At 43.6% G+C, this 24163-nt stretch overlaps 1 protein-coding gene across 2 annotated transcripts in view; it reads right to left on the bottom strand.

Moving 5' to 3' along the window:
* Nucleotides 1-21801, bottom strand: part of si:ch211-262h13.5 (uncharacterized protein LOC571127 homolog) — a 28919-nt gene extending 7118 nt beyond the window's left edge. The window contains exons 1-4 of one of the 2 annotated variants that reach the window (XM_067994613.1): nt 21439-21801; nt 17595-17705; nt 15175-15262; nt 2526-2692 (exon numbers count right to left, since the gene is read on the bottom strand). In XM_067994613.1, coding sequence (XP_067850714.1) covers nt 2526-2692; nt 15175-15262; nt 17595-17705; nt 21439-21642 — 570 coding nt within the window. In that variant the 5' untranslated portion in view covers nt 21643-21801. Of the gene's footprint in view, nt 1-2525; nt 2693-15174; nt 15263-17594; nt 17706-17820; nt 17905-21438 lie in introns of those variants that run through there. The other variant, XM_067994614.1, reaches the window with a different exon arrangement.
* Between the last annotated feature and the right edge of the window lie 2362 nt (nt 21802-24163).

The following is a 24163-nucleotide window of genomic DNA, read 5'->3' as shown; positions in this document are numbered from 1 at the left end:
GTGTCCAATTCTGGGCACCGCACTTTAAGAAGCATGTGAAGGCCTTAGAGAGGGTGCAGAAAAGATTTACTAGAATGGTCCCAGGGATGAGGGACTTGAGTTACATGGATAGACTGGAGAAGCTGGGATTGTTCTCCTTAGAGCAGAGAAGGTTGAGAGGAGATTTGATAAAAGTGTTCAAAATCATGAAGACTTTAGATAAAGTAAATAAAGAGAAACCGTTCCCATTGGCGGAACTGTCGAGAACCAGAGGACACAGATTTAAGGTGACTGGCAAAAGAACTAAAGGCGACATGAGGAAAAACGTTTTTACGCAGCGAGTACTTATGATCTGGAACACACTGCCTGAAAGGGTTGTGGAAGCAGATTCAGTCGTGGCTTTTAAAAAGAAATTGGATAAATATTTGAAGGGAAAAGATTTGCAGGGCTACAGGGAAAGAGTGGGGGAATTGGACTAACTGGATTGCTCTTACACAGAGGCGGCAAGGGCTCGATGGGCCGAATTACCTCCTTCTATGCTGTAACCATTCTATGATTCTATGAACACTCTAATATTTCCATTTTCCCCATCAGAGATTTCTGTGAATGAGATTCATAAATCAATGTCAATTAATGCTGAATTAAGGACGAAGGGAAGCTTTATGCTGTGAACTCACACACACGAGGAAATGGCTTGACTATCCAAATCCACTTCATATAAGTTCCTTACATCAATGTGTTGAATTCAGAGACATTTCCCACAATAAAATGGATAGTGTTCTGACTACCCCATCCATTCCCCCCAACAAAAAAAGTTTCAAATTTTTTTTTTAAATTCTCCTTTTCAGAAGGCACTGATTCTTCCTGGGGTATGGTTCCATGAGTGCCTGCATTCGTCCAGTACTTCAGCATGTGGCAAGCTATTCCACCATGGTGGGGAAGCAGCATCAGAGCTGAGCCTGATTCACACATATGCATTTTCCAGCAGGAACCACCGGATAGCAATCAGGAACGGAAGCCCTGGCTAATTTTTTTCCTCTTAGCTTGGAGAGCTAAGGGCAATTAAAGTGTCCCTGCTTCAGATCATGCTAACACCAGATAGACGCAGGACAAAGTTGGTACCTGCACAGACTGCATGAGGTAGATTTTCAACTTGCCAACTGGGTGTAAAACTGGCGTTGCAGATTGGCCACCCATTATAGAAACTGTCCGATTTTAATTCCCACTGCGCCAGTTTTATACCTAGGCAACAATTTGAAAATCTCGCTGCGTAAAAAAGTTTTTCCTCATGTCGCCTTTAGTTCTTTTGCCATTCACCTTAAATCTGTGTCCTCTGGTTTCCTACCTTCTCTCCTGGTTCTCGACAGTTCCGCCAATGGGAACGGTTTCTCTTTATTTACTTTATCTAAAGTCTTCATGATTTTGAACACTTTTATCAAATCTCCTCTCAACCTTCTCTGCTCTAAGGAGAACAATCCCAGCTTCTCTAGTCTATCCATGTAACTCAAGTCCCTCATCCCTGGGACCATTCTAGTAAATCTTTTCTGCACCCTCTCTAAGGCCTTCACATGCTTCTTAAAGTGCGGTGCCCAGAATTGGACACAATACTCCAGCTGTGGCTGAACCAATGTTTTATAAAGGTTCATCATAACTTCCTTGCTTTTGTACTCTATGCCTCTATTTATAAAGCCCAGGATCCTGTATGCGTTTTTAACTGCTTTCTCAACCTGCCCTGCCACACCTTCAAAGATACTACACCAGGTGGTCAATACTACACCAGGTGATGCATTTATCCTCCGGGGGAGCACGTCAAAATTCTTTGGAAAAGATTTAAAATCACAGCTTTTATTATAAAGAAAATTTTAACTGTTAAATGTTAACAGTATCACTGCTTTCTCTAAGCATCAATTTGATGCAATTTCCTTTATGGTGTCTACAAAGTTCCCTTTATATCTTTATTCAGAGAGATGGATTGGGTGGTCCAATTCCTCTTTGGTTACAGCTGCACTGAAGTATGTTAAGACATATCAGTGTCTCAATCTTATTGCCAGTTCCTGGAGAGAAGGTAGGAAACATTGTTAAAAACCAATGGGCAAATCATCATGGGTAATCCCTGTACACCTGCTTGTTGTTGGTTAAAGATGAACATTGATGTGGCAAAAGGTCACCGGTCCATCTGGCCTCACAGTTGAGGAATGTTGCATTATGCAAGAGTACCTAATAGAGGGACTAAGAGTATTGGAGCTGAGGGTCTTGGTGTATGATGGATACAGTCCCCATTCTATTCAGTTCCTGATCTAAAGAGTGCCAAACCAAGACTGTGGTGTCTCATTATAGAGGATAAGGGAATTGGAATGAAGAGGACATTTCGGTGGCAGCAGTACCTCCTTGTGGCTGGCTATCTGAGACATTGGCATTGATCTAATAGTAAGCCTTGCGCTTACCTTCTCAGCAGTAAAAGTGTGAGGATCAGGAGATCTGAAGATAGGAGGTAAATTACACTGAAAAATTGTAGGAAAAGTTTTTTAAAAACTCTTTTGATTAACCTTTGAGGCAGCTCGTGTTATTTCTTGAAGTTCAAAAGTGTGCATATGGTTGTTTTCTTGATTGAATTTATTAAGTGTGACCTTTGCAGCATGTTCAGCTTCTGTACTATTTATAGCTATTAGGTGTGGAGCATCAGGATATCTTTCAGCAACATCTTCAGCTGAATCTGCAAAATATTACAAGATACAATCATTAAAAAAAAGTTTTTTCCTCAATCTCTCCCCCACTGCTGGAAACGCTGATGAATGCAGCAGTATGGTTGCATTTTGTGACCATTCTTTGCACTTAGAACCCTGACCAGGGTAAATAGTTTGTGGAGCAAGCAATTTATCGTCACTCGCATCAGTCCAGAACTGGGATTTTCACTGATTCGACGCAAAACTGCAGGACTCCAACGGAACACCCGCTGCACACAGAAGTATGGAAATTTGCAGGATATGTTCCAATGTATCATACTATGCCAAATCACTTTCCATTACCCTAACTGAGCTCAATTGACAACTATTTCCAACCCAACTGAGATCAGCTAACTCAACCTGGAGAAAGAATTGAACTTGGTGCCTTTCTGGTTGTGTGGCTCAGCTTCACACTGGACAGTATAATTATCTATTGAGATTTTTTTTTTAAAAAAGAAAACATTTTCTCATGTTTCAGTAACTTAACTCTACTACTTCCCCAGCATTCTCATCAGTAATCACTGTTCAAACAACGTTTCTGGAATGTTAGATTTAGATTCCTTCATCAACGTTTTATTAAACATCAACCTTTCTGAGCTGTTGATCCATGACTAGTTGCCTGTGCATCTGTTGTAGTCAGGTATTTGCTCAGTTATTATAATTGAACAATTTCAGATCCATTCACCTTCAGAGATCACCTTTTCCCTGAAGAATTTCAAAAGCAGACTCTGATTTGGAACAGTCATTGACAGTCAATAAAGGTTCACAACCAATGTGTAGTAGCTATAGGCTCTTTATAGAAACCCCCTGATTTTCATTACATTGACTTCAATGGAATCTAGAAAGGTTCTATAAAGGCCATGTGATCCACCCTTTCAGGTTACCGCCCCGGTGGTGAAGACGAAAATCTATATATTCTTTCTACCAGCCAAGCTTGGGTTTTGATTATGGGTCTATTGGAAGGGAAGACAGTTTAGATTATCGGGTTATTCACAACTATTAGCATCACAGAGATTTAGGAACATAGGAACAGGAGTAGGCCATTCAGCCCCTTGAGCCTGTTCTGCCATTCAATTAGATCATGGCTGATCTGTATCTTAACTCCATCTACCCGTCTTGGTTCCATAACCCTTAATACCCTTGCCGAACAAAAAGCTATCAATCTCAGTTTTGAAAATTTTAATTGACCCCCAGCCTCAACAGCTTTTTGGGAGAGAGAGTTCCAGATTTCCACTACCCTTTGTGTGATGACATGCTTTCTGACATCACCCCTGAATGGCCTAGCTCTAATTTTAAGGTTATGCCCCCTTGTTCTGGACTCCTCCACCAGAGGAAATAGTTTCTCCCTATCTAATCCTTTAATCATCTTAAACCCTCAATTAAATCACCCCTTAATCTTCCGTATTCAAGGAAATAAACAAGTCTGGTCCATGCAACCTGTCCACATAATTTAACCCTTTTAGCCCCGGTATCATTCTGGTGAATCTGCGCTGCACCACCTCCAAAGCCAATATATCCTTCCTGAGGTATGGTGCCCAAAACTGAATGCAGTACTCCAGATTGGGTCTAACCAATTTAACATTTTTGTACCAGTATTCTTGGAAAAGTGCCTGGGAGATCAGGGTTACAGTGGAATGATAATAGCGTGACATCACTAACCTTCATGTGTGAGTCTGGACAGTGAGTATGGGCAGTTCATTTGTTCATGAGAAGCAACCAATCCTGTCCATACAAATGCACTTTCCAACAGAGCCACTGGGAAGTAATTAAGACTTAGAACCCTGATCAGGGCAAATAGTTGGTGGGGCAAGTGATTTTTTTTAAAAAATTGTTTCCCATTTTAAGGTTATTTCTCTACTCTATTAGCATTGCAATTGGCAGAGGATGACCAGGAAAAAGCATGGAAGGGCTGCCTATCATGTCAGGTGGCACACTAAGCATATTGCCAGGTCCTGCCAGTATGCAACCAAGTGGGTCTACCATCCCAGGCACAGATAGCTGGGAATGACAGAAGATATGTACCTAAGGTGGCTGAGGTTTAGCAAGGAGGCCGTGACAGATCTGTGCCATCTCTTTCAGGAAGAGAAACATCCGAACATCCATATGACACTCCTAAATGCCATCAAAGTCACCTTGGCCCTCAATTTTTATGTGTCTGACTTCTTGTCAACTATGAATGGGGTTATTTGGAGGGTTAGCTAATCTGTTTGACAAACCTATTAGAGTTTTTTGAGGGTGTAACTAGCAGGGTAGATAAAGGGGAAACAGTGGATGTCCTATGTTTGGATTTTCAAAAGGCATTCGATAAGGTGCCATATAAAAGGTTGTTACATAAGATTAAGGACTCATGGGGCTGGGGGTAACATATTAGCATGGATTGAGGATTGGTTAATGGACAGAAAACAGAGAGTAGGGATAAACAGGTCATTTTCAGGCTGGCAGGCTGTGGCTAGTGGGGTGCAGCAAGAATCGGTGCTTGGGCCTTAGCTATTTACGACTTAGATGAAGGGACTGAGTGTAATGTATCCAAGTTTGCTGATGATACAAAGCTAGGTGGGAAAGTAAGCTGTGAGGAGAACACAAAGAGTCTGCAAAGGGATATAGACAGGTTAAGTGAGTGGGCAAGAAGGTGGCAGACGGAGTATAATGTGGGGAAATGTGAGGTTATTCACTTTGATAGGAAGAATAGAAAACAGAATTTTTTTTTAAATGGTGAGAAACTATTAAATGTTGATGTTCAGGGAGACTTGGGTGTCCTCGTACAAGAAACACAAAAAGTTAGCATGCAGGTACAGCAAGCAATTAGGAAAGCAAATGGAATGTTGGCCTTTATTGCAAGGGGGGGTTGGAGTACAAAAGTAAGGAAGTCTTACTACAATTGTACAGAGCTTTGGTGAGACCTCTCCTGGAGTACTGTGTACAGTTTTGGTCTCCTTATCTAAGGAAGGATATACTTGCCTTAGAGGCGGTGCAGCGAAGGTCCACTAGATTAATTCCTGGGATGAGAGGGTTGTCCTGTGAGATGAGGTTGAGTAGAAGGGGCCTATACCCACTGGAGTTTAGAAGAATGAGAGGTGATCTAATTGAAACATAAGATTATGAGGGGCTTGACAGGGTAGATGCTGAGAGGTTGTTTCCCATGGCTGGAGAGCCTAGAACTGGGGGTATAGTCGCAGGATAAGGGGTCGGCCATTTAAAACTGAGATGAGGAGGAATTTCTTCACTCAGAGGATTGTGAATCTTTGGAATTCTCTACCCCAGAGGGCTGTGGATGCTGAATCGTTGAATATATTCAAGGCTGAGATAGACAGATTTCTGGACTCTATGGGAATCAAGGGATATGGGGATCGGGCAGGAAAGTGGAGTTGAGGTCGAAGATCATCCGTGATCTCAGTGAATGGCGGAACAGGCTCGAAGGGCCATGTGGCCTACTCCTGCTCCTATTTCTTATGTTCTTATGTTCTTAATGGAGATCACAAATGCATTATTCAACATGGCCTAAAATTTCAACATTTTCGCCACTGACCAACAGCAGCAACATGAGAAGGTAACACAATTGTACAGATTTGCTGGTGTTCCCAGTGTTCATGGGATCATTGGTTGAACCTATGTTGTCATTCGGGTTCCTGCTTATAATGCTGTGCCACAGATGAACTGAAAAGGATTTTATTCTTTCAATCACCAGCTAATATGCGAACACAAGCGCAAAATCATGTATGTTAATACCTGTTACCCCAATAGCTCCTATAATGTCTTCATTTCAAGGAATCATCCATGCCAACCTTATTTGAAGGCAAAGAAAGAATGGAAGGATTGTTCCACTGCAGCCATGTCTTAAGACAGCCACTCGCGAAACATGACAGAAGCAGATGAAGGTGTAACAAAGTTCATGCTACAACCAAAGTGATTATTGAATATACCATTGAGATCTTAAAGCAGATCTCAAAGCATACGTCTCGATTCATCAGGGAATACCTTACATTATAACTCCCCAGAGTTTGATGAATAATTGTCATTTTCTGCATGTTTCATAATGTCCTCCTGCAAAGAGACCCTGCCATGCAAATACAAGAACTGGATGACAAAGCCCTGGTAGAATAAGAGGATAAAAGTGACAATGAGCTGCTGAACCAGCAATGCAGCAAGGAAGAAGATTAGAGCACCACCCACTAATAAAGGTTGCCTCGATGGGCCGAATGGCCTCCTTCTGTGCCGTATCCATTTTATGATTCTATGATAAGTGCCACAGCTACACCAAAGTAACTATGCCCAAAACACCTTCTCCTACAATTTCCTGCGCAGTTTCTCAACTGCCATCTAATGTCATCTATTTTAAACAATTACAAATAAGTACTTAGCATAATGTTCAAATCAGTGCAATATATCTGTTTGATCCACTGTGTGATATGTGAATGCTGTTAGCATGATTTCCCACAGTGTTCTTTTGTGCTTGTGGTTTGTTTTTGGTGTGTAACACCTAACCTACCTCTCTCACTGTGGAAGAAGGAAGTGTACTGGTCAGCTCCAGGGTGAGATTCTGAAGGCCTTATACCTTCTTGTGGTTTGCATTGTGATGGTCCTGCATTTGAATGAGCCATATTCAATGTTGTTGCGGCTAACTGGAGCGCTCACTTTTTGCCACATTTACTGTCACTTGTGCATGGCTGCTTGATGGACCGGATGTGGCATTGCTTGATCCACTCTTACTCCAGACATGCCCCTGCTGCTGGACGCTCCCTCAGCTTGTCCATTGACCTGTTTGAGAACAGAACTTTGGGCCACTGTGAATCTCTGTCTCAGAGTTGCTTCAATGCAATCTCCTAACATACTGAAGCCAGTCAAGAGAGGACCTTTAAGATTGAAGCCCAAGGCTTCTAAAACAGCCATGAGAGATTCATGAGAGATGCTGCCACTGTGCCCATGACATATGCAGAGGGTTCTGCTGCACAAGCTACAGGAATTGTGATATGGTCCATGACAGATTTCAATGCAGACAACTGTTCTGTGTAAATCTAGGTAATGGACTCCTCCATACTCCGCCCCAGACTTTTACAATGCAAATTGCATCAACATAAATTACTTAAATTGATCCTGCTCAAACAGCAATCTTCTTTTCTAAGCAAGCTCTATGAATTCTGAAATAGGCACTGCAGCAATGGCAAGACTATGCTAGACCTTTATCCAGCAGCTAATGCCACTTGCTTCTCCTCACCAGCACTGCGACTCAACTGCATTACCTCTCAACCTCACTATCTGGAACCTCTAGGGTTTGTGTAGCTGTGCTGGTGATTAGCAGAGGTGGTAAGGGTGACATGAGACGCTGGCTTGTTCCGAGATACTGGCGATGGCAGCAGTCTGATAGTCCATCCTAAGAAAGCAAAAGAGGACAAATTGTCAAAATGTTGTCTCAAACAACCATCTTTAAGCACTACTTCCAGGCGTAATGCTCCTCCAATCGAATCTGTCTGTAATGATAGTCAGTCAGCAGGATAACATGACATGAAGTGAACATTAAGACACAAGTCCTGAAATCAATGGAAGCCTCCAGCTACACTGTCTCCCATTTCCTCAATGTTCTCTCAGGCAATAATTTAATGAACTCCTTCTTAAATTCCTTCAAAAGCAAAATACTGCGAATGCTGGAAATCTGAAATAAAAACAGAAAATGCTGGAAATACTCAGCAAGTCAGGCAGCATCTGTGGAGAAAGAAACAGAGTTAACTTTTCAGGTCGATGACCTTTCATCAAAACTGGAAGAAGTTGAAGATTAAACATTAAAGAGGAAGGAAGAACAAAAGGGAAGGTCTCTGATAGGGTGGAAGGCAGGAGTGATTAAATGACAAAAGGGATGATGATGCAAGGCAAGGAGGGTGGTAACGGGACAAGTAAAGAAACAAAAGATGGGTCTAGAGGAGCTGTAAATGACGACATTAGAACCATTGCCAGCATCTGCTATCTGAAAAAATGGGAGCAGTGGTTATGATCTGAAGTTATTGAAATCAATGTTGAGTCCAGAAGGTTGTAAAGTACCTAATCGAAAGATAAGGTGCTGTTCCTCAAGCTTCCATGGAGCTTAATTGGAACAGTGTAAGAGGCCAAGGACAGAGAGGGCAGAGTGGGAGTGGGACAGGGAATTAAAATGGCAAGCGATCAGCAGGTCGGGGTCATGCTTGCAGACTGAGCCGAGGTGTTCACAAAGCGATCACCCAATCTGCGTTTGGGCTCCCCAATGTGGAGGAGACCACATTTTGAGCAGCGAATACAGTATACTAAATTGAAAGAAGTACACGTAAATTGCTGTTTCACCTGGAAGGAGTGTTTGGGACCCTGGCAAAGGGAAGGGAGGAGGTGAAAGGGCAGCTGTTGCATCTCCTGCGCTCACACAGGAAGGTACCTCGAGAATTTTCAGTTAATCAGAGAGAGCCAGCATGGATTTGTGAAAGGTAGGTCGTGCCTGACAAACCTGATTGAATTTTTTGAAGAGGTGACTAAAGGAGTGGACAGGGGAATGTCAATGGATGTTATTTATATGGACTTCCAGAAGGCATTTGATGAGGTCCCACATAAGAGACTGTTAGCTAAGATAGACGCCCATGGAATCGAGGGAAAAGTACGGACTTGGTTAGGAATTTGGCTGAGCGAAAGGCGACAGAGAGTAGGGATAATGGGTAAGTACTCACATTGGCAGGATGTGACTAGTGGAGTCCCGCAGGGATCTGTCTTGGGGCCTCAATTATTCACAATATTTATTAACGACTTAGATGAAGGCATAGAAAGTCTCATATCTAAGTTTGCCGATGACAAAGATTGGTGGCATTGTAAGCAGTGTAGATGAAAACATAAAATTACAAAGTGATATTGATAGATTAGGTGAATGGGCAGAACTGTGGCAAATGGAATTCAATGCAGACAAATGTGAGGTCATCCACTTTGGATCAAAAAAGGATAGAACAGGGTACTTTCTAAATGGTAAAAACAGTGGATGTCCAAAGGGACTTAGGGGTTTCAGGTACATAGATCATTGAAGTGTCATGAACAGGTGCAGAAAATATTCAATAAGGCAAATGGAATGTTGGCCTTTATATCGAGAGGACTGGAGTACAAAGGGGCAGGAGTTATGCTGCAGCTATACAAAACCCTGGTTAGACCGCACCTGGAGTACTGTGAGCAGTTCTGGGCACCGCACCTTCGGAAGGACATATTGGCCTTGGAGGGAGTGCAGCATAGGTTTACTAGAATGATACCCGGACTTCAAGGGTTAAGTTACGAGGCAAGATTACACAAATTGGGGTTGTATTCTCTAGAGTTTAGCAGGTTAAGGGGTGATCTGATCGAAGTTTATAAGATATTAAGGGGAACAGATAGGGTGGATAGAGAGAAACTATTTCCGCTGGTTGGGGATTCTAGGAGTAAGGGACACAATCTAAAAATTAGAGCCAGACCTTTCAGGAGTAAGATTAGAAAACATTTCTTGACACAAAGGGTGGTAGAAGTTTGGAACTCTCTTCCGCAAACGGCAATTGATACTAGCTCAATTGCTAAGTTTAAATCTGAGATAGATAGCTTTTTGGCAACCAAAGGTATTAAGGGATATGGGCCAAAGGCAGGTATATGGAGTTAGATCACAGATCAGCCATGATCTTATCAAATGGCGGAGCAGGCACGAGGGGCTGAATGGCCTACTCCTGTTCCTATGTTCCTATGGGTGTTGGGGGTGATGGAAGAGTGGACCAGGGTGTCACGAAGGGAGCGGTCCCTTCGAAATGCTGAAAGGGGAGGAGAGGGGGAAGATGGGTTGGGTGGTGGCATCGAGCTGGAGGTGGCGGAAATGGCGGAGGATGATACGTTGAATGTGGTGGCTGGTGGGGAGGAAGGTGAGGACAAGAGAGACCCTATCATGGTTCTGGGAGGGAGGGGAAGGGGTGAGGGTTGAATTGCGGGAAATGGGACGGACACGGTCGAGGGCTCTGTCAACTACACTGGAGGGGAATCCTGAGTTCAGGAAAAAGGAAGACATATTGGAAGCACTGGTGTGGAAAGTGGCATCATCAGAACAGATGCGATAGAGATGGAGAAACTGAGAAAAGGGAATAGAGTCCTTACAGGAAGCAGAATGGGAGAAAGCAAGGTAACTGTGGGAATCAGTGGGCTTATAGTAGATATTGGTTGACAGCTTATCCCCAGAAATGGAGATAGAAAAGTCAAGGATGGGAAGGGAAGAGTCAGAGATGGACCATGTGAAGGTGAGGGAAGGGTGGAAATTGGAAGCAAAGTGGATGAAATTTTCCAGTTTGGGGTGACAGCAGCAAATGGCACCGATACAGTCATCAATGTATCAGAAGAAAAGGTGAGGGAGGGGACCTGAGTAGGACTGGAATGAGAAATGTTCCACGTATCCCACAAAAAGGCAGGCATAGCTAGGACCCATACGGGTTTCCATAGCGACACCTTTGATTTGGAGGAAGTCAAAGGAGAAGTTGTTCAACGTAAGAACAAGTTCAGACAGATGGAGGAGGGTGGTGGTGGATGGGGACTGGTTGGACCTCCGTTCAAGGAAGAAGCGGAGGGCCCGCAGGCCGTCCTGGTGGGGGATGGAGGTGTAGAGGGACTGGACATCCATGGTTAGGGCCAGGGAACTGGAAACTGTTAAAGTGGCGGAGGGCGTCGGAAGAATCATGGATGTACGTAAGAACATAAGAAATAGGAGCAGGAGTAGGCCAATCGGCCCCTCGAGCCTGCTCCGCCATTCAATAAGATCATGGCTGATCTGATCCTAACCTCAAATCTAAATTCATGTCCAATTTCCTGCCCGCTCTCCGTAACCCCTAATTCCCTTTACTTCTAGGAAACTGTCTATTTCTGTTTTAAATTTATTTAATGATGTAGCTTCCGCAGCTTCCTGGGGCAGCAAATTCCACAGACCTACTACCCTCTGAGTGAAGAAGTTTCTCCTCATCTCAGTTTTGAAAGAGCAGCTCCTTATTCTAAGATTATGCCCCCTCATTCTAGTTTCACCCATCCTTGGGAACATCCTTACCGCATCCACCCGATCAAGCCCCTTCACAATCTTATATGTTTCAATAAGATCGCCTCTCATTCTTCTGAACTCCAATGAGTAGAGTCCCAATCTACTCAACCTCTCCTCATATGTCTGCCCCCTCATCCCTGGGATTAACCGAGTGAACCTTCTTTGTACTGCCTCGAGAGCAAGTATGTCTTTTCTTAAGTATGGAGACCAAAACTGTATGCAGTATTCCAGGTGCGGTCTCACCAATACCTTATATAACTGCAGGATTACCTCCCTGTTTTTATATTCTATCCCCCTAGCAATAAAAGCCAACATTCCATTGGCCTTCTTGACCACCTGCTGCACCTGCATACTAACCTTTTGATTTTCTTGCACTAGGACCCCCAGATCCCTTTGTACTGCAGTACTTTCCAGTTTCTCGCCATTGAGATAATAACTTGCTCTCTGATTTTTCCTGCCAAAGTGCATAACCTCACATTTTCCAATATTGTATTGCATCTGCCAAATCTCCGCCCACTCACCCAGCCTGTCTATATCCCCCTGTAGGTTTTTTATGTCCTCCTCACTCTCCACTTTCCCTCCCATCTTTGTATCATCTGCAAACTTTGATATGTTACACTTGGTCCCCTCCTCCAAATCGTTAATATAGATTGTAAAGAGTTGGGGACCCAGCACCGACCCCTGCGGAACACCACTGGCTACTGGTTGCCAGTCCGAGAATGAACCATTTATCCCAACTCTCTGCTTCCTGTTAGATAACCAATCCTCCACCCATGCCAGAATATTACCCCCAATCCAGTGATTCTTTATCTTGAGCAATAATCTTTTATGTGGCACCTTGTCGAATGCCTTCTGAAAGTCTAAATACACTATGTCCACTGGTTCCCCTTTATCCACCCTGTACGTTATGTCCTCAAAGAACTCAAGCAAATTTGTCAGACATGACTGCCCCTTTGTAAAGCCATGCTGACTTGGTCCTATTAAATTATGTTTATCCAAATGTTCCACTACTGTCTCCTTAATAATAGACTCCAAAATTTTACCCACCACAGATGTTAGGCTAACTGGTCTATAATTTCCAGCCTTCTGCCTACTACCCTTTTTAAATAAGGGTGTTACATTAGCAGTTTTCCAATCTGCCGGGACCTTTGCCGAGTCCAGAGAATTTTGGAAAATTATTACCAAAGCATCCACAATCCCTACTGAAACTTCCCTCAAGACCCTAGGATGTAAGCCATCAGGTCCAGGGGATTTATCCGCCTTGAGTCCCATTAATTTACTGAGTACCAATTCCTTAGTGATTTTAATCGTATTTAGCTCCTCCCCCCCTAGAGCCCCCTGTTTGTCCAGTGTTGGGATATTCTTAGTGTCCTCTACCGTAAAGACTGAAACAAAATATTTGTTCAGCATTTTTGCCATCTCCATGTTTCCCACCATTAATTTCCCGGTCTCATCCTCTAAGGGATCTACATTTGCCTTAGCTACCCTTTTTCTTTTTATATAACTGTAGAAACTCTTGCTATCTGTTTTTATATTTTTTGCTAATTTATTTTCATAATCTATCTTCCCTTTCTTAATCAATCCTTTAGTTACTTTTTGCTGTCTTTTGAAGACTTCCCAATCTTCTATCCTCCCACTAAGTTTGGCTACCTTATATGTCCTTGTTTTTAGTCGGATACTATCCTTAATTTCTTTACTTAGCCACGGATGGCTGTCATTTCTTTTACACCCTTTTTTCCTCAGTGGAATATATTTTTTTTGAAAGTTGTAAAATAACTCCTTAAATGAACACCACTGTTCATGTACCGTCTTACCCTTTAATCTATTTTCTCAGTCCACTTTAATCAATTCCACTCTCATGTAGGTCGGAAGAGACTGGACAAGGGAAGAAAAAAAGTCAAGATAGGAGGAAATAAGTTCCGTGGGGCAAAAACAGGCTGAAATGATGGGTCTACCAGGGCAGTCATGTTTGTGGAACTTGGAAAGGAGGTAGAAGTGGGTTGTGTGAAGTTGGGGCACTATGAGGTTGGATGCTGTGGGGGGGTGGGGGAAGACCTCCAGAGGAAATGAGGTCAGTAACAGTCTGGGAAACAATGGCTTGATGATCGGTGATGGGGTCATGTTCCAGGGGGAAGTAGGAGGAGATGTCGGACAGTTGGCGTTCAGCCTCTGCAAGGTAGAGATCCGTTCACCAAACAACAACAGCGCCGTCCTTGTCAACAGGTTTAATGACAATTGCAGGGTTGGACCTGAGAGAACTGAGTGCTGCAAGTTCAGAGGTTAGATTGAGTGAGGGGTGTAGAGAAATTGAGACGGCCGATGTCACACCAGCAATGTCCAATGAAAAGATCAAGAGAGGGTAAGAGGCCAGAGGGAGGAGTCTAGGTGAAACGAGAATTCTGAAGGTGGGAGAAAGGTTCTGCTGTGTGGGGGAAGACACCTGGCCAAAGAAGTGGGCGCGAAAGCGAAGGAAGAAGAGCTCAGCATCGTGTCGAGCTCAAAATTCATTGAGGTGGGGGTGTAAGGGGATGAAGCTGAGGCCTTTGCTGAATTCCTTGACCATCTCTTGTTCATGCCTATTCTTGCCAATTAAAAGCAGCGTAGCACAGGGGTATTGAAAGTAGATAGACAATGTTGTATAGCTGCACAGCTTTAAGGGTATACTGCGTGCTATAATTTCCTCATTCAAACAATGCATTCCTTGGCTTCCCTGGCTTTATTAAGGCAGGAATAGTTAACATCTTCCAGTACTAAAGGATCAAATTGTTAGCAGAGAGGACTTCTTTGCATGTGTATTTGGGGAAGTACTTGTCATGTAGAACAGTATTGTTGCCTTACCTCAGCAGATTTCTTTTTCCTGATATCTTTCCAGGTCTTGCAGATCATGGACACTGCACTTATCGATTATAATACCTCTGCCCATTTCTGCTGCATCAGGTGTGTCTGAGGGAGTGCAGTGGCCATTAATCTCATACAGCATGTTCCACCTCTCCTTGACTGCTTCCAGTAGGGTATCCAGCTCCTGGTCAGTAAACCTCACTCTGCTGCACTCCATTCCTTAATAATATTGTTCGGTGATCATCTGTCCTGGCCTCCCCTGCACTATTTCAGCTGTTTAAATGGTTCTTAATTCCAGTTGATAGCTGATTATCAAGCTTTTTCTTCTTCCCTATCATTGGAAAACTCATCCCATGGGAATTAAAGTGTACCTTTTAATGCAGCTACTAAAATCAGTAAAATCATGTGCTATGTGGCTTTCTTTGCAACGATCAAAAAACATTCGGTTAACAGAAACAACAGCAATTTCTAGGTTATGGTGTTGCAAATGCAAATGGTAAATTTTCACTAATACAACTCATAGATAGCATACAGCCACACCTCTGCTATTGCTACATAGCTCTGAATTGTACGATAACTTGTCAATTCAACAAAAAACTAACATACCTGGGCTTATTTCACACTTGAAGCCTTTCACGTGATTAGGAGCTCCAGATTTGGCTTCTACGATAACCTTACAATCTCCTTCTACTTTCTAAGATGACAATGAGACAAAAATAATCTTAGTTACTTTAAATAGGTTTTGAATATAAATCACTTGGTGAGTCGTACAAGGATCTCAAATACTACTGGGTATGTGTGTGATAGGACAATAGGAACAGGAGTAGGCAATACAGCCCCTCGAGCCTGTTCCGCCATTCAATTAGATCATGGCTGATCTGTATCTTAATTCCATCTTGGTTCCATAACCTTTAATGCTCTTGCCCAACAAAAATCTATCAATTTCAGTTTTGAAATTTTTAATTGACATAGCCTCAACATCTTTTTGGGGGAGAGAGTTCCAGATATGGGACTGCCTGATGGTGATGGGCATGTGAGTCATACTAGGAATTCTAAGGTTAGAAATTACAATTTACAATATTAGCATATGAATGCTTAACATGTTCACATGGTATTTCTACATGTTATTTTAATGAAGGTGTTAACAGCGGACAAAGGAATTTAATATTTCCATGTAGAATGCTTGTATGCTAACATTAACCTGGGACTTTTAGACTGCAGGAAATTTGTCTCTAGACTTTCCAGTGGCCTATAAAGTTATTGCTCTGTTTTTCAATGTTTCTGCCTAACAGGTAAAACCATTTTGCCATTGCCACCTCATCAGCAATAATGGCTTACTGATTTTTGTGGATCACAGAGAGGTAATTGGGAATGGGTCAACAAAATTTTTACAACGTCTCCTCAACTAACATATTTTACTGCACATCCAAACACCCCATGCAATCTTATTCTCCATAAGTGTTCTATACTTTGGCCTTTAAACATTTCTGTTTAAAGATATGAACAACAGGTATTCCCATTCCCTTGTCCACCATGCACAAGGCGCAGGCCCTATCCCAAATTGCGGGGACAAGGTCATTTGTATCATTGGGGTGGACCTGTAAGGATGCACCAGAGGTCCTCGGCCAAAGAAAACCAGCAATTTAAATCACCTCCTAAAAGGAGCCATGTCCTGGTAGAACAAAGCTATTCAACCCCCTGTGCCTGCTAAAGGTTTGGAGCTTTTGCTGCTCTTTAGCGGAACTCACGCCAGCTCTCAGTTGTCCTCTCCCCATCCCACTAGAAAATGGCAATCAGTATGGAACAGGGCAGAGTCCTGTTGGAATCAGGTTCCAGCTGCTGGTGGGTGATATTCCTGCTCTCCATTTTTGGCCCAGACTGGATGTTCAGGCCCAACTGCTTACCTTGAAGTTAAGCCATTCCAACTGCCCACGAGTAAACTATCACTTGATTTCTTTTCCCCATCCCCATTTTGTAATTTATTTTTCTCCTGTTCCTTTACATTCCCATAGCTTGCAAATGTTGCAACCCAGCTAGTTCCTGACCAGACTGTCTAGAAAGGTCCACAATATAAATGAAAATGCTGGAGCCATTAGTTCTTAAGGTTATCAAATCAATTTTTATCATCAAGAAAATAAGAACTTAATCCAACACCCCTCCCCATCCCTGCACTGCCCTTATCCTGGTCCTGTTCTGTTTTGCAAAAGGTCGCAATCCTGCGGCTTCTACACTCGCGGGCCTTTCCCAATCTTGTACTTATTCTGGACATTATAATTTAGATTTTTCTGATCGACGTTATTTTAGCACCAGCATTAAACCATTTATTTTAAACCGCATAACACACTAATTAGGAAATTTAGGCTGAGATACACTAAAGAGATGTGAGTCAAAACATTCTCTGAAATTTTTCTCCACTTTAACATAGCTTTTCCCATTAGGTGCTTTTACATTTGGTGTTTCTGTCGTTCAGGTCACAGTGAAGTGACATCCATGTGCCAGGGCCCCCATGCTTGCATTCCTATTACCAGCTCCCCATTTCAACCCACATAATGTAGGTTCCTGATTCTGCCATCAGGATAAGGGGGCCAATTTTGGCAATGTAAACACTGGAGTCAGCACTTGGACATGGCGCATCTATGACCTGCACCTAAATCCAAAAACTCAAGAAATAAGGAACCCAGGAGATGAATTCAAATCCTGTCACTTTGATTTTAAATGTGATCTCACACATGGTCTAAGAATAACTATTTACAAGACAAAAAAATAGTTTGGATCACTTCTTGAAGTCTAACTTAGCGTCTATCTGTCTGACAGTATCCTTATCAAACTAAGACAGCAATGGGCCCTTCAATAAAATCTACTTTGTTCAAGTAACTAAATCATGTAAAATTGAAAGTACTTAGTAGAAATGTAGACCAGGTATTTAACCTATATATCAATACAGCAACAATGGTACAGTAATATTGTTGTAAAATGTTAAGTAAGAATTCAATACATTCATAGAAGTTTATGGGAATAATACTCACAGTTTCCTTGAATGATCGGATTTCACAGTCCTTCAGTGCTTTATGGCTCAGCAAATGACACTTCGTCTCTCGAACATCAAATTCCAAATAATGAACAGTCTTCCCACTTGCCTGGAAAGAAAATGGTTGTTAAGTACTCAGTGTGGAATAAGAATGTTGAAATTTTCTCAGAATGCATTGCCACTGTAGCAGAATCGTTTTCCTCTGTGCGAGCATGGGTACTCACATAGGGCATTTAACAGCGTGCTAACAGTTCTTAATTAGTTCAACAACATTGATAATACTATAGTTCAGGTATCCATTTGACATCACGTTATTTTATGACTGGCTCATTCACTTCCCCGTAGTTGCTGTTTTGTTTTTGCTTCTGGCTGGGTTGCCACCCACATTGGCTCATATGTATCTGACTGCACAGGATAAGCTCGCACTGCCCTCCCTGTGCTGTGTCTAAGAGATGGGTGAGAACCCATCTGCCCTTCCCAGCTGACTGCTCCCAAGGATTGCAGAAGTAGCAGGTAGGAAACAGTAGCAGCTAGCCAGTGCAGACGCAGAGTTGCTTACAGTAGTGGCAAGACCATTTCACAACCAAGCAGAAATGAAGCACAGGTGAGTCACGAGGTCTCCATTGAGCAGTAGCAGTCACATTTGCTTCTCCAAGTGAGGTGGCATTTAGAAGAAGCAAGAAATTAGAAAGTAGACAACACAAGTCCTACACTATCACCAAGGGCAACCACTGTGGAAGCAAACATTAATGCAGGGGACACACGTGTGGGGTAGGTAAATGAACTACTTCAACCTTCTGTGCAATGTTTCAGCATGATTTTTTTGCACTGAAGAGACTTATGGATGTTTGGATTGAGGCTAATATATAGGGATAGTAATAAAGGCAGCGGGATTCAGGTCATCATGTTGGCATAGGGCTAGAGTACTATATAGGACTGCTCATGGAGGGAATCAATGACTAACTTTAAAATCCTGTCAATCATTCCTTGATGCATTAGTCAGTTTGGCTGTGCATCAGTTCAGCCAATTCTCTTTCCTCCTCTTCCTCTCCATTCCTATACCATTGACGACATTTGGCAGATCAGTCAACCGTCCGTACACTGCTGGCTACTTTGAAAATCTGATAGTCTTAGAGTGAAGTTTTTCAGTTAAATGTTATTTTTTTCACCTTTGCACGTACAGCAGATTGATGAGTGTGGTTGAAAGTTACTGGGCTCGATATTAGGAGGGCGGCGGGTTCGCGGCGGGGGGGTCTATAGGGCACGTGGGTAACGTGCCCGGTGAAATCAGTCTGCTCCGCGTGCAATCGCAGGCTGATTGGTCTTCCGGGTTCCCCGCTGCTGATCTGCGCGTCGGGCGGACTGCGCATGCGCAGTAAGGACCATCAGCTGGAGGAGCTCTATTTAAAGGGGCAGTCCTCCACTGAGATGCTGCAAGCAATAGGAAAAATTACAGCATGGAGCAGCCCAGGGGGAAGGCTGCTCCCAGGTTTAATGATGCCTCACTCCAGGTATCATTGGATGGGGCAAGGCGGAGCGGGAGAACAGAGATCTTCCCCCTGGCGGGCTGGAGGAAGCGGCCTGCCTCTGCCATCAAGAAGGCCTGGCTCGAGGTGGCAGAGGAGGTCACCTGCACCACCAACATATCGCCCACCTGCATACAGTGCAGGAGGCGCTGCAATGACCTAAGTAGGTCAGCCAAAGTGAGTACACTTACTCATTCCCCTACACTCCGTCTGCCACATCACCGCCCCCACCCCACATCTCCTTCTGCACTGCCAACACTACTCTGTCACATCACCCCTCACACCCACTCAAAGCTCATCCTCATCTTACCTGCACTTACTCACCTCGCCAGTACTCATCCCGCCACTACCACTCAACCCAATCCTCATACAATCTCATGGCTCTATCTCATACTCACCCTCTCGTGCATCTCTCTCACGGTCAGCCTCACTCAACCTGCCACTACCTGTGCTGCAGCCACAGGGCATGCATCACATATGTGCAGTCGGCAGCGTAAGGCAAACGTGTTGTGAGCATGAAGGGGATGCACAAGGGTGTTTCAGGGTTTGTCATGGTTTTTACTTATATTTAATTTCTGACCAACTCACATCACATATTATATTGTCACCACTACTGCCACATCTTTGTGAATCTTGTCTGGTTTGTGCAATAATGCCCTTTCCTGAGGATCACAATGAAGACCTACACCTGATGCCACCCATTGTGTCACTGCAGAGTGGGTGTAGGTGTATTTGCAGGGCTCTTTTGTGCACATGACTGAGAGACGTCGGCGATGTCCCCGGTGGCACCCTGGAAGGATGCGGAGAAGTTGTTGAGGGCAGTGGTGACTTTGACAGCGACAGGTAAGAAGATGGTGCTCAGGCCTGCTGGGAGCAGCTTGGCATGAAGGAGGCTGCAGATGTCCACGACTACATGTCGAGTGACTCTGAGCCTCTGTGTGCACTGCTGCTCAGAGAGGTCCAGGAAGCTGAGCCTCAGTCTGTGGACCCTGTGGCGAGGGTAGTGCCCTCTGCGACGCATCTCTCTCTGCCTTTGCCCTCCCTCCTGCTGTGCAGGTGGATGTGTCACAGCACTGTGTTGTGGAGCTCCACATGTCAGAGGTGGAAGGCGTGGCCGGCGAGGCTGGTGATGCTGTTCGCCCTCCGAGGAGGTCATGACTGCAGCTACGGCGGCCCCCATCCGGAAGATGTACATCTGAGGGGGTCCGCAAGGTAGGTACATGTGTCTGGATACCGGGGTAAGTGTGCAAGTTGGTGAATTTGATTGTTAGGAGAGGGTGGTGGAGGCCAAACTTTGTCCAAAGTGACAGAGTGGCCTCCTGTAATGAGTGAGGGTCTCCCCCCCTCCACCTGTCAAATGGACCTTTGGAGCTGCCACAGGCTGATAGCTGCAACACGTCCATTTCAACTGGGAGTGTTTCCCCCAGTACGGGAAACAGTCCAAGTTGTTTGTAAAATCCTACCCCATGTAAAATATCTCCTTAGTCAGGTCTGTAAACGACCTGAAATACCAGTATAAATACTTTTAAGTGGCACCCCGCCGGCTTTAATTGCCTGCGGGAGTCCCACATGCGGGGGCTGCGCGCGCACGTCAGCGCGTCTGTGGGGAACCCGGAAGTGGGCGGGTTGGAGCCGGTCTCCTGACCTGCTCCGGGATTCCCCGATTTTCGGAGCCCCCCCCCCGCCAGGAACGCACCCGATCGCGGGTGCTAATATCGATCCCACTGTCTCTCTCTCCTTACTTATGAGTTAGGTAACTCACTCTGTGAGGAATCGTAGGCACAATCATACATCCTGTGACAGAATGGGCTGAAGTTTGAGGCCTTCCGCCCGACATAAACGGGGCGGTAGCGACATGAAAATTGCGTGGAAGAACTCACCACTCTGTTTCCCCCCAGCCCTGTGGTTGTCTCCATCTTGCTGGGGTCCTCCGAATAGGCGGTCTTAAATATTGAAATTGGGGTTCTCGGATGTCAATAGGGCCCCAATGCCATTTTAGGACTAAACTGGATGAAGCATGCGCTATGCACGCTCCACCCAGTATTAGGTGATGGCTGTGAGGAGCCAATGGGTAAGTTTCACTTCATTTCTGTGGGGTTGGGAGGAGCAGCAGTCCTCCCTCGAGCTCCACAAAACCAGCCCCTGGGCTGCTGCCGCTCCAGCTCCTCCCCCTCTTCCCAGATCCGAATTCTGTTCTGGGTGAAAATCTACCTCAGTGTGTCAGAGAACCAGCACTTATAAAACTGCTTTCTATTCATACATTTGTAACATCAGGAGTCAGGGTAATAAACCTCTCAATCATTCTTGTTTACATACCTCCTGCATTTCCTGGGCGTTTTCTATTCTGTCCAAGCTGAACTTGTATCCATGCTTTCGGTTTTCATTGATGTGATTAACTACCAGTTCTGCCACTGCTAGAACTTCCTGCCCATTGCATGGTACTGCTACAAAAGAGCCTGATGACATAACCCAAGATGTAAACAGCTCCAAAGAGACTGCTAATGCAAAAAACAACTTCATGTTGTTTGAGAAACTGCACTGGCAAAAAAATATAAGTTCTGATAGTTTAAAACTCCGACTTTACAGGTTGTCCTTTTGAGACCACAGACTAATGTAGCATAGACGACTGGTCACAGAGCATGCAGCTGACAGAACTGGCAGTGAAAGATCATGAGGACAGACTGCATTAAATGCCCTGTGGTTGGGGAAGAAATCAATGACAATATCACATGATCCAGAGTAAACAAGTGCAAAAAGGCAGGTCTGATTGTGAAATCAAAGATAGCATCAGTCTTACTAGAATCAAATCAAATGTTACAATGAAGGTCACTTTCAGTATAGGAAATTTACTGTCCCACAGCAAGTGCCCACACAGTTCATTGATTCAACCAAGCAACTAGAACTTTAAAGAAATAGCTTTCTTAGATATTCTCCAGTTACTTTCTTAATCCTTTCTTCTTTCCGTCCTCATTTTGTCAGGTATTATTTTCTCTTTAAGTTCCCCCCATGCCACGCAATATTTCCCTACTTAACAGATGACTAGGTGATCCTTTTCCAGGCCTTTGCCTATTGCTGCTCTTGAGGCAACCATTAGGAGATATATGAAAATGGCTCAGGTTAACATGTCTACCATTTGAGGAAGTACCTTGTTCGACTTGGAACTTGCTCTGCGAGAGTCATGGTGATAAAAGGGGACCCTATGTCCTACCATGCAACATGTTCAGAAGCAAAATAGCCGAAGCCACTTGAAAACATACAAAAATATAATAAAAAGTTTGTGAATAACATTCCATACACACTTTAAATGCATGTTATGCAGCTATTCAAATGAACTGTAAATAGTAATGAAACTGGAGACCTTGTTAAAGGAACCTGATCAAAACTAAACCCAGCCACAAAAGGGCTGGAGTTGCACTTTCAATTATTTGTTAAATTTGTAAGTACAAGAGCGTGATCAGATTTAGATCATTGCAGTTTAAGTTGGCCTCCTCTTCCTTTTGTTTTAAAAATGGCAGCACAATATACTTCTCCCACCATCAGTTTCTCATCATCATGCATGAATGGCAGACAAGCAGTAGTTCCCTTCTGTGCTGAATGAAGGAGGTTGGGAAGTGTCCTATCCTTACTTGTCTGATTCTTATACCTAGAATGAGAATCAAACACTCTTAGGTCTTGTATAGCATGGGTTAAATAATGGGTACTTTCCTGTCATAGATTGCCTTTATCCCAACTACAAAAGAGCTCTTCCTCTCCGATGATCCTTTGTGGCATTTACATTGGTCACACAAGTCTCAATGAGGGCGGCTGTCTAATTAGTGCCAAATTAAGGAAACTTTTATGTTGTTGTCTCATGCAAAGTCGGAACTGGATTGAAACGCCAAGATCCTTGCACTTAGGCAGTGAAATTACAACATGGGACACTAGTATACAAGCAGGTAACACATTTAAAGAGTGAAAGAAAGTGCATTAATGTAATGCCCGTCACATCCTCAGGACATCCCAAAGTGCTTCACAGTCAATTAATTACTTTTGAAGTGTAGCCGTTGCTGTAATGTAGGGAAACACAACAGCCAAAATTGTGCACAGCAAGTTGGTGCTGTTGGTTGAGGGATCAATATTGGTCTGGACAATGGGAGAGCTCACCTGCTCTTCAAATAATGCCACGGGATCTTTTACGTCCATCTGAGGAGCAGATGGAGCCTCGGTCCTACGTCTCATCCAAAAGGTGTTGTTTGAAATTCCTTCCTCCGTTATATTTGCAGAGGCATTAACCTGTTTAAAATAAATGGATTAACGCCTCCACTAAAATAGCAGAGGAAGAAATTTCAGACAAATGCATTAAGTGTTCATATGCTAATATCCCACAATATGATTTTACAGTCAAAAATAGAGGAAACTTCCAACAGTCAGTTTGGCCTGGATTCAATCTGTAAATAGAGCAAACTTTCATCTGGATAGTTTGATCTGAATCAAAGCATTGGGCTTAGGTGAATGAACAGTGTTCTAACCAGATGTATCATCCAGCCCCTTGATGGTTACACTTTAACTAAATAATCAATTTAAATTTTGCAGAGCAACCAGCCATTTGCAGTTTACTTTTAAAATTCTGCAAAAGAAAAGATTCTCCTAAGCAGTGAAAATAACTGGAGCTTGACTGAAACTGCCATTAATTACTTGCTGAAAGCAGGTCACAGATATCTCTCATTATCTCTCAGGTCCTACCAAACAATATAGCAGAATAGTTTCTTTACAATAGAGAGACATGGGAGAATTTCCAGACTGTTAGTAAATTATTGCCCATTTAACACTGATAAAAAAATTATACCTCAGGCACTATGGGTGCATTTAAAATGCAACTTTAAAATGTATTTTCCACATTATAGTTGCAGCATAACCAGAGTGGAGCCAGAACTAAGGGAAGAGATGTGATGGTCCCTGGAGGTGATAGCAGAACACTGCTCGGATCTAACATTACGGGCTCGAATTTAGCAGGCCTGCGGGTTCCCAGCGGGTGGTCCTCCGGGAGCGTCGAAAACGCGGA

Source organism: Heptranchias perlo, chromosome 13, assembly GCF_035084215.1.
Source record: "Heptranchias perlo isolate sHepPer1 chromosome 13, sHepPer1.hap1, whole genome shotgun sequence".
Lineage (NCBI taxonomy): Eukaryota > Metazoa > Chordata > Chondrichthyes > Hexanchiformes > Hexanchidae > Heptranchias > Heptranchias perlo.
The sequence above is the reverse complement of the archived record's forward strand: the minus strand, read 5'-3'. Positions and strand labels throughout refer to the sequence as shown.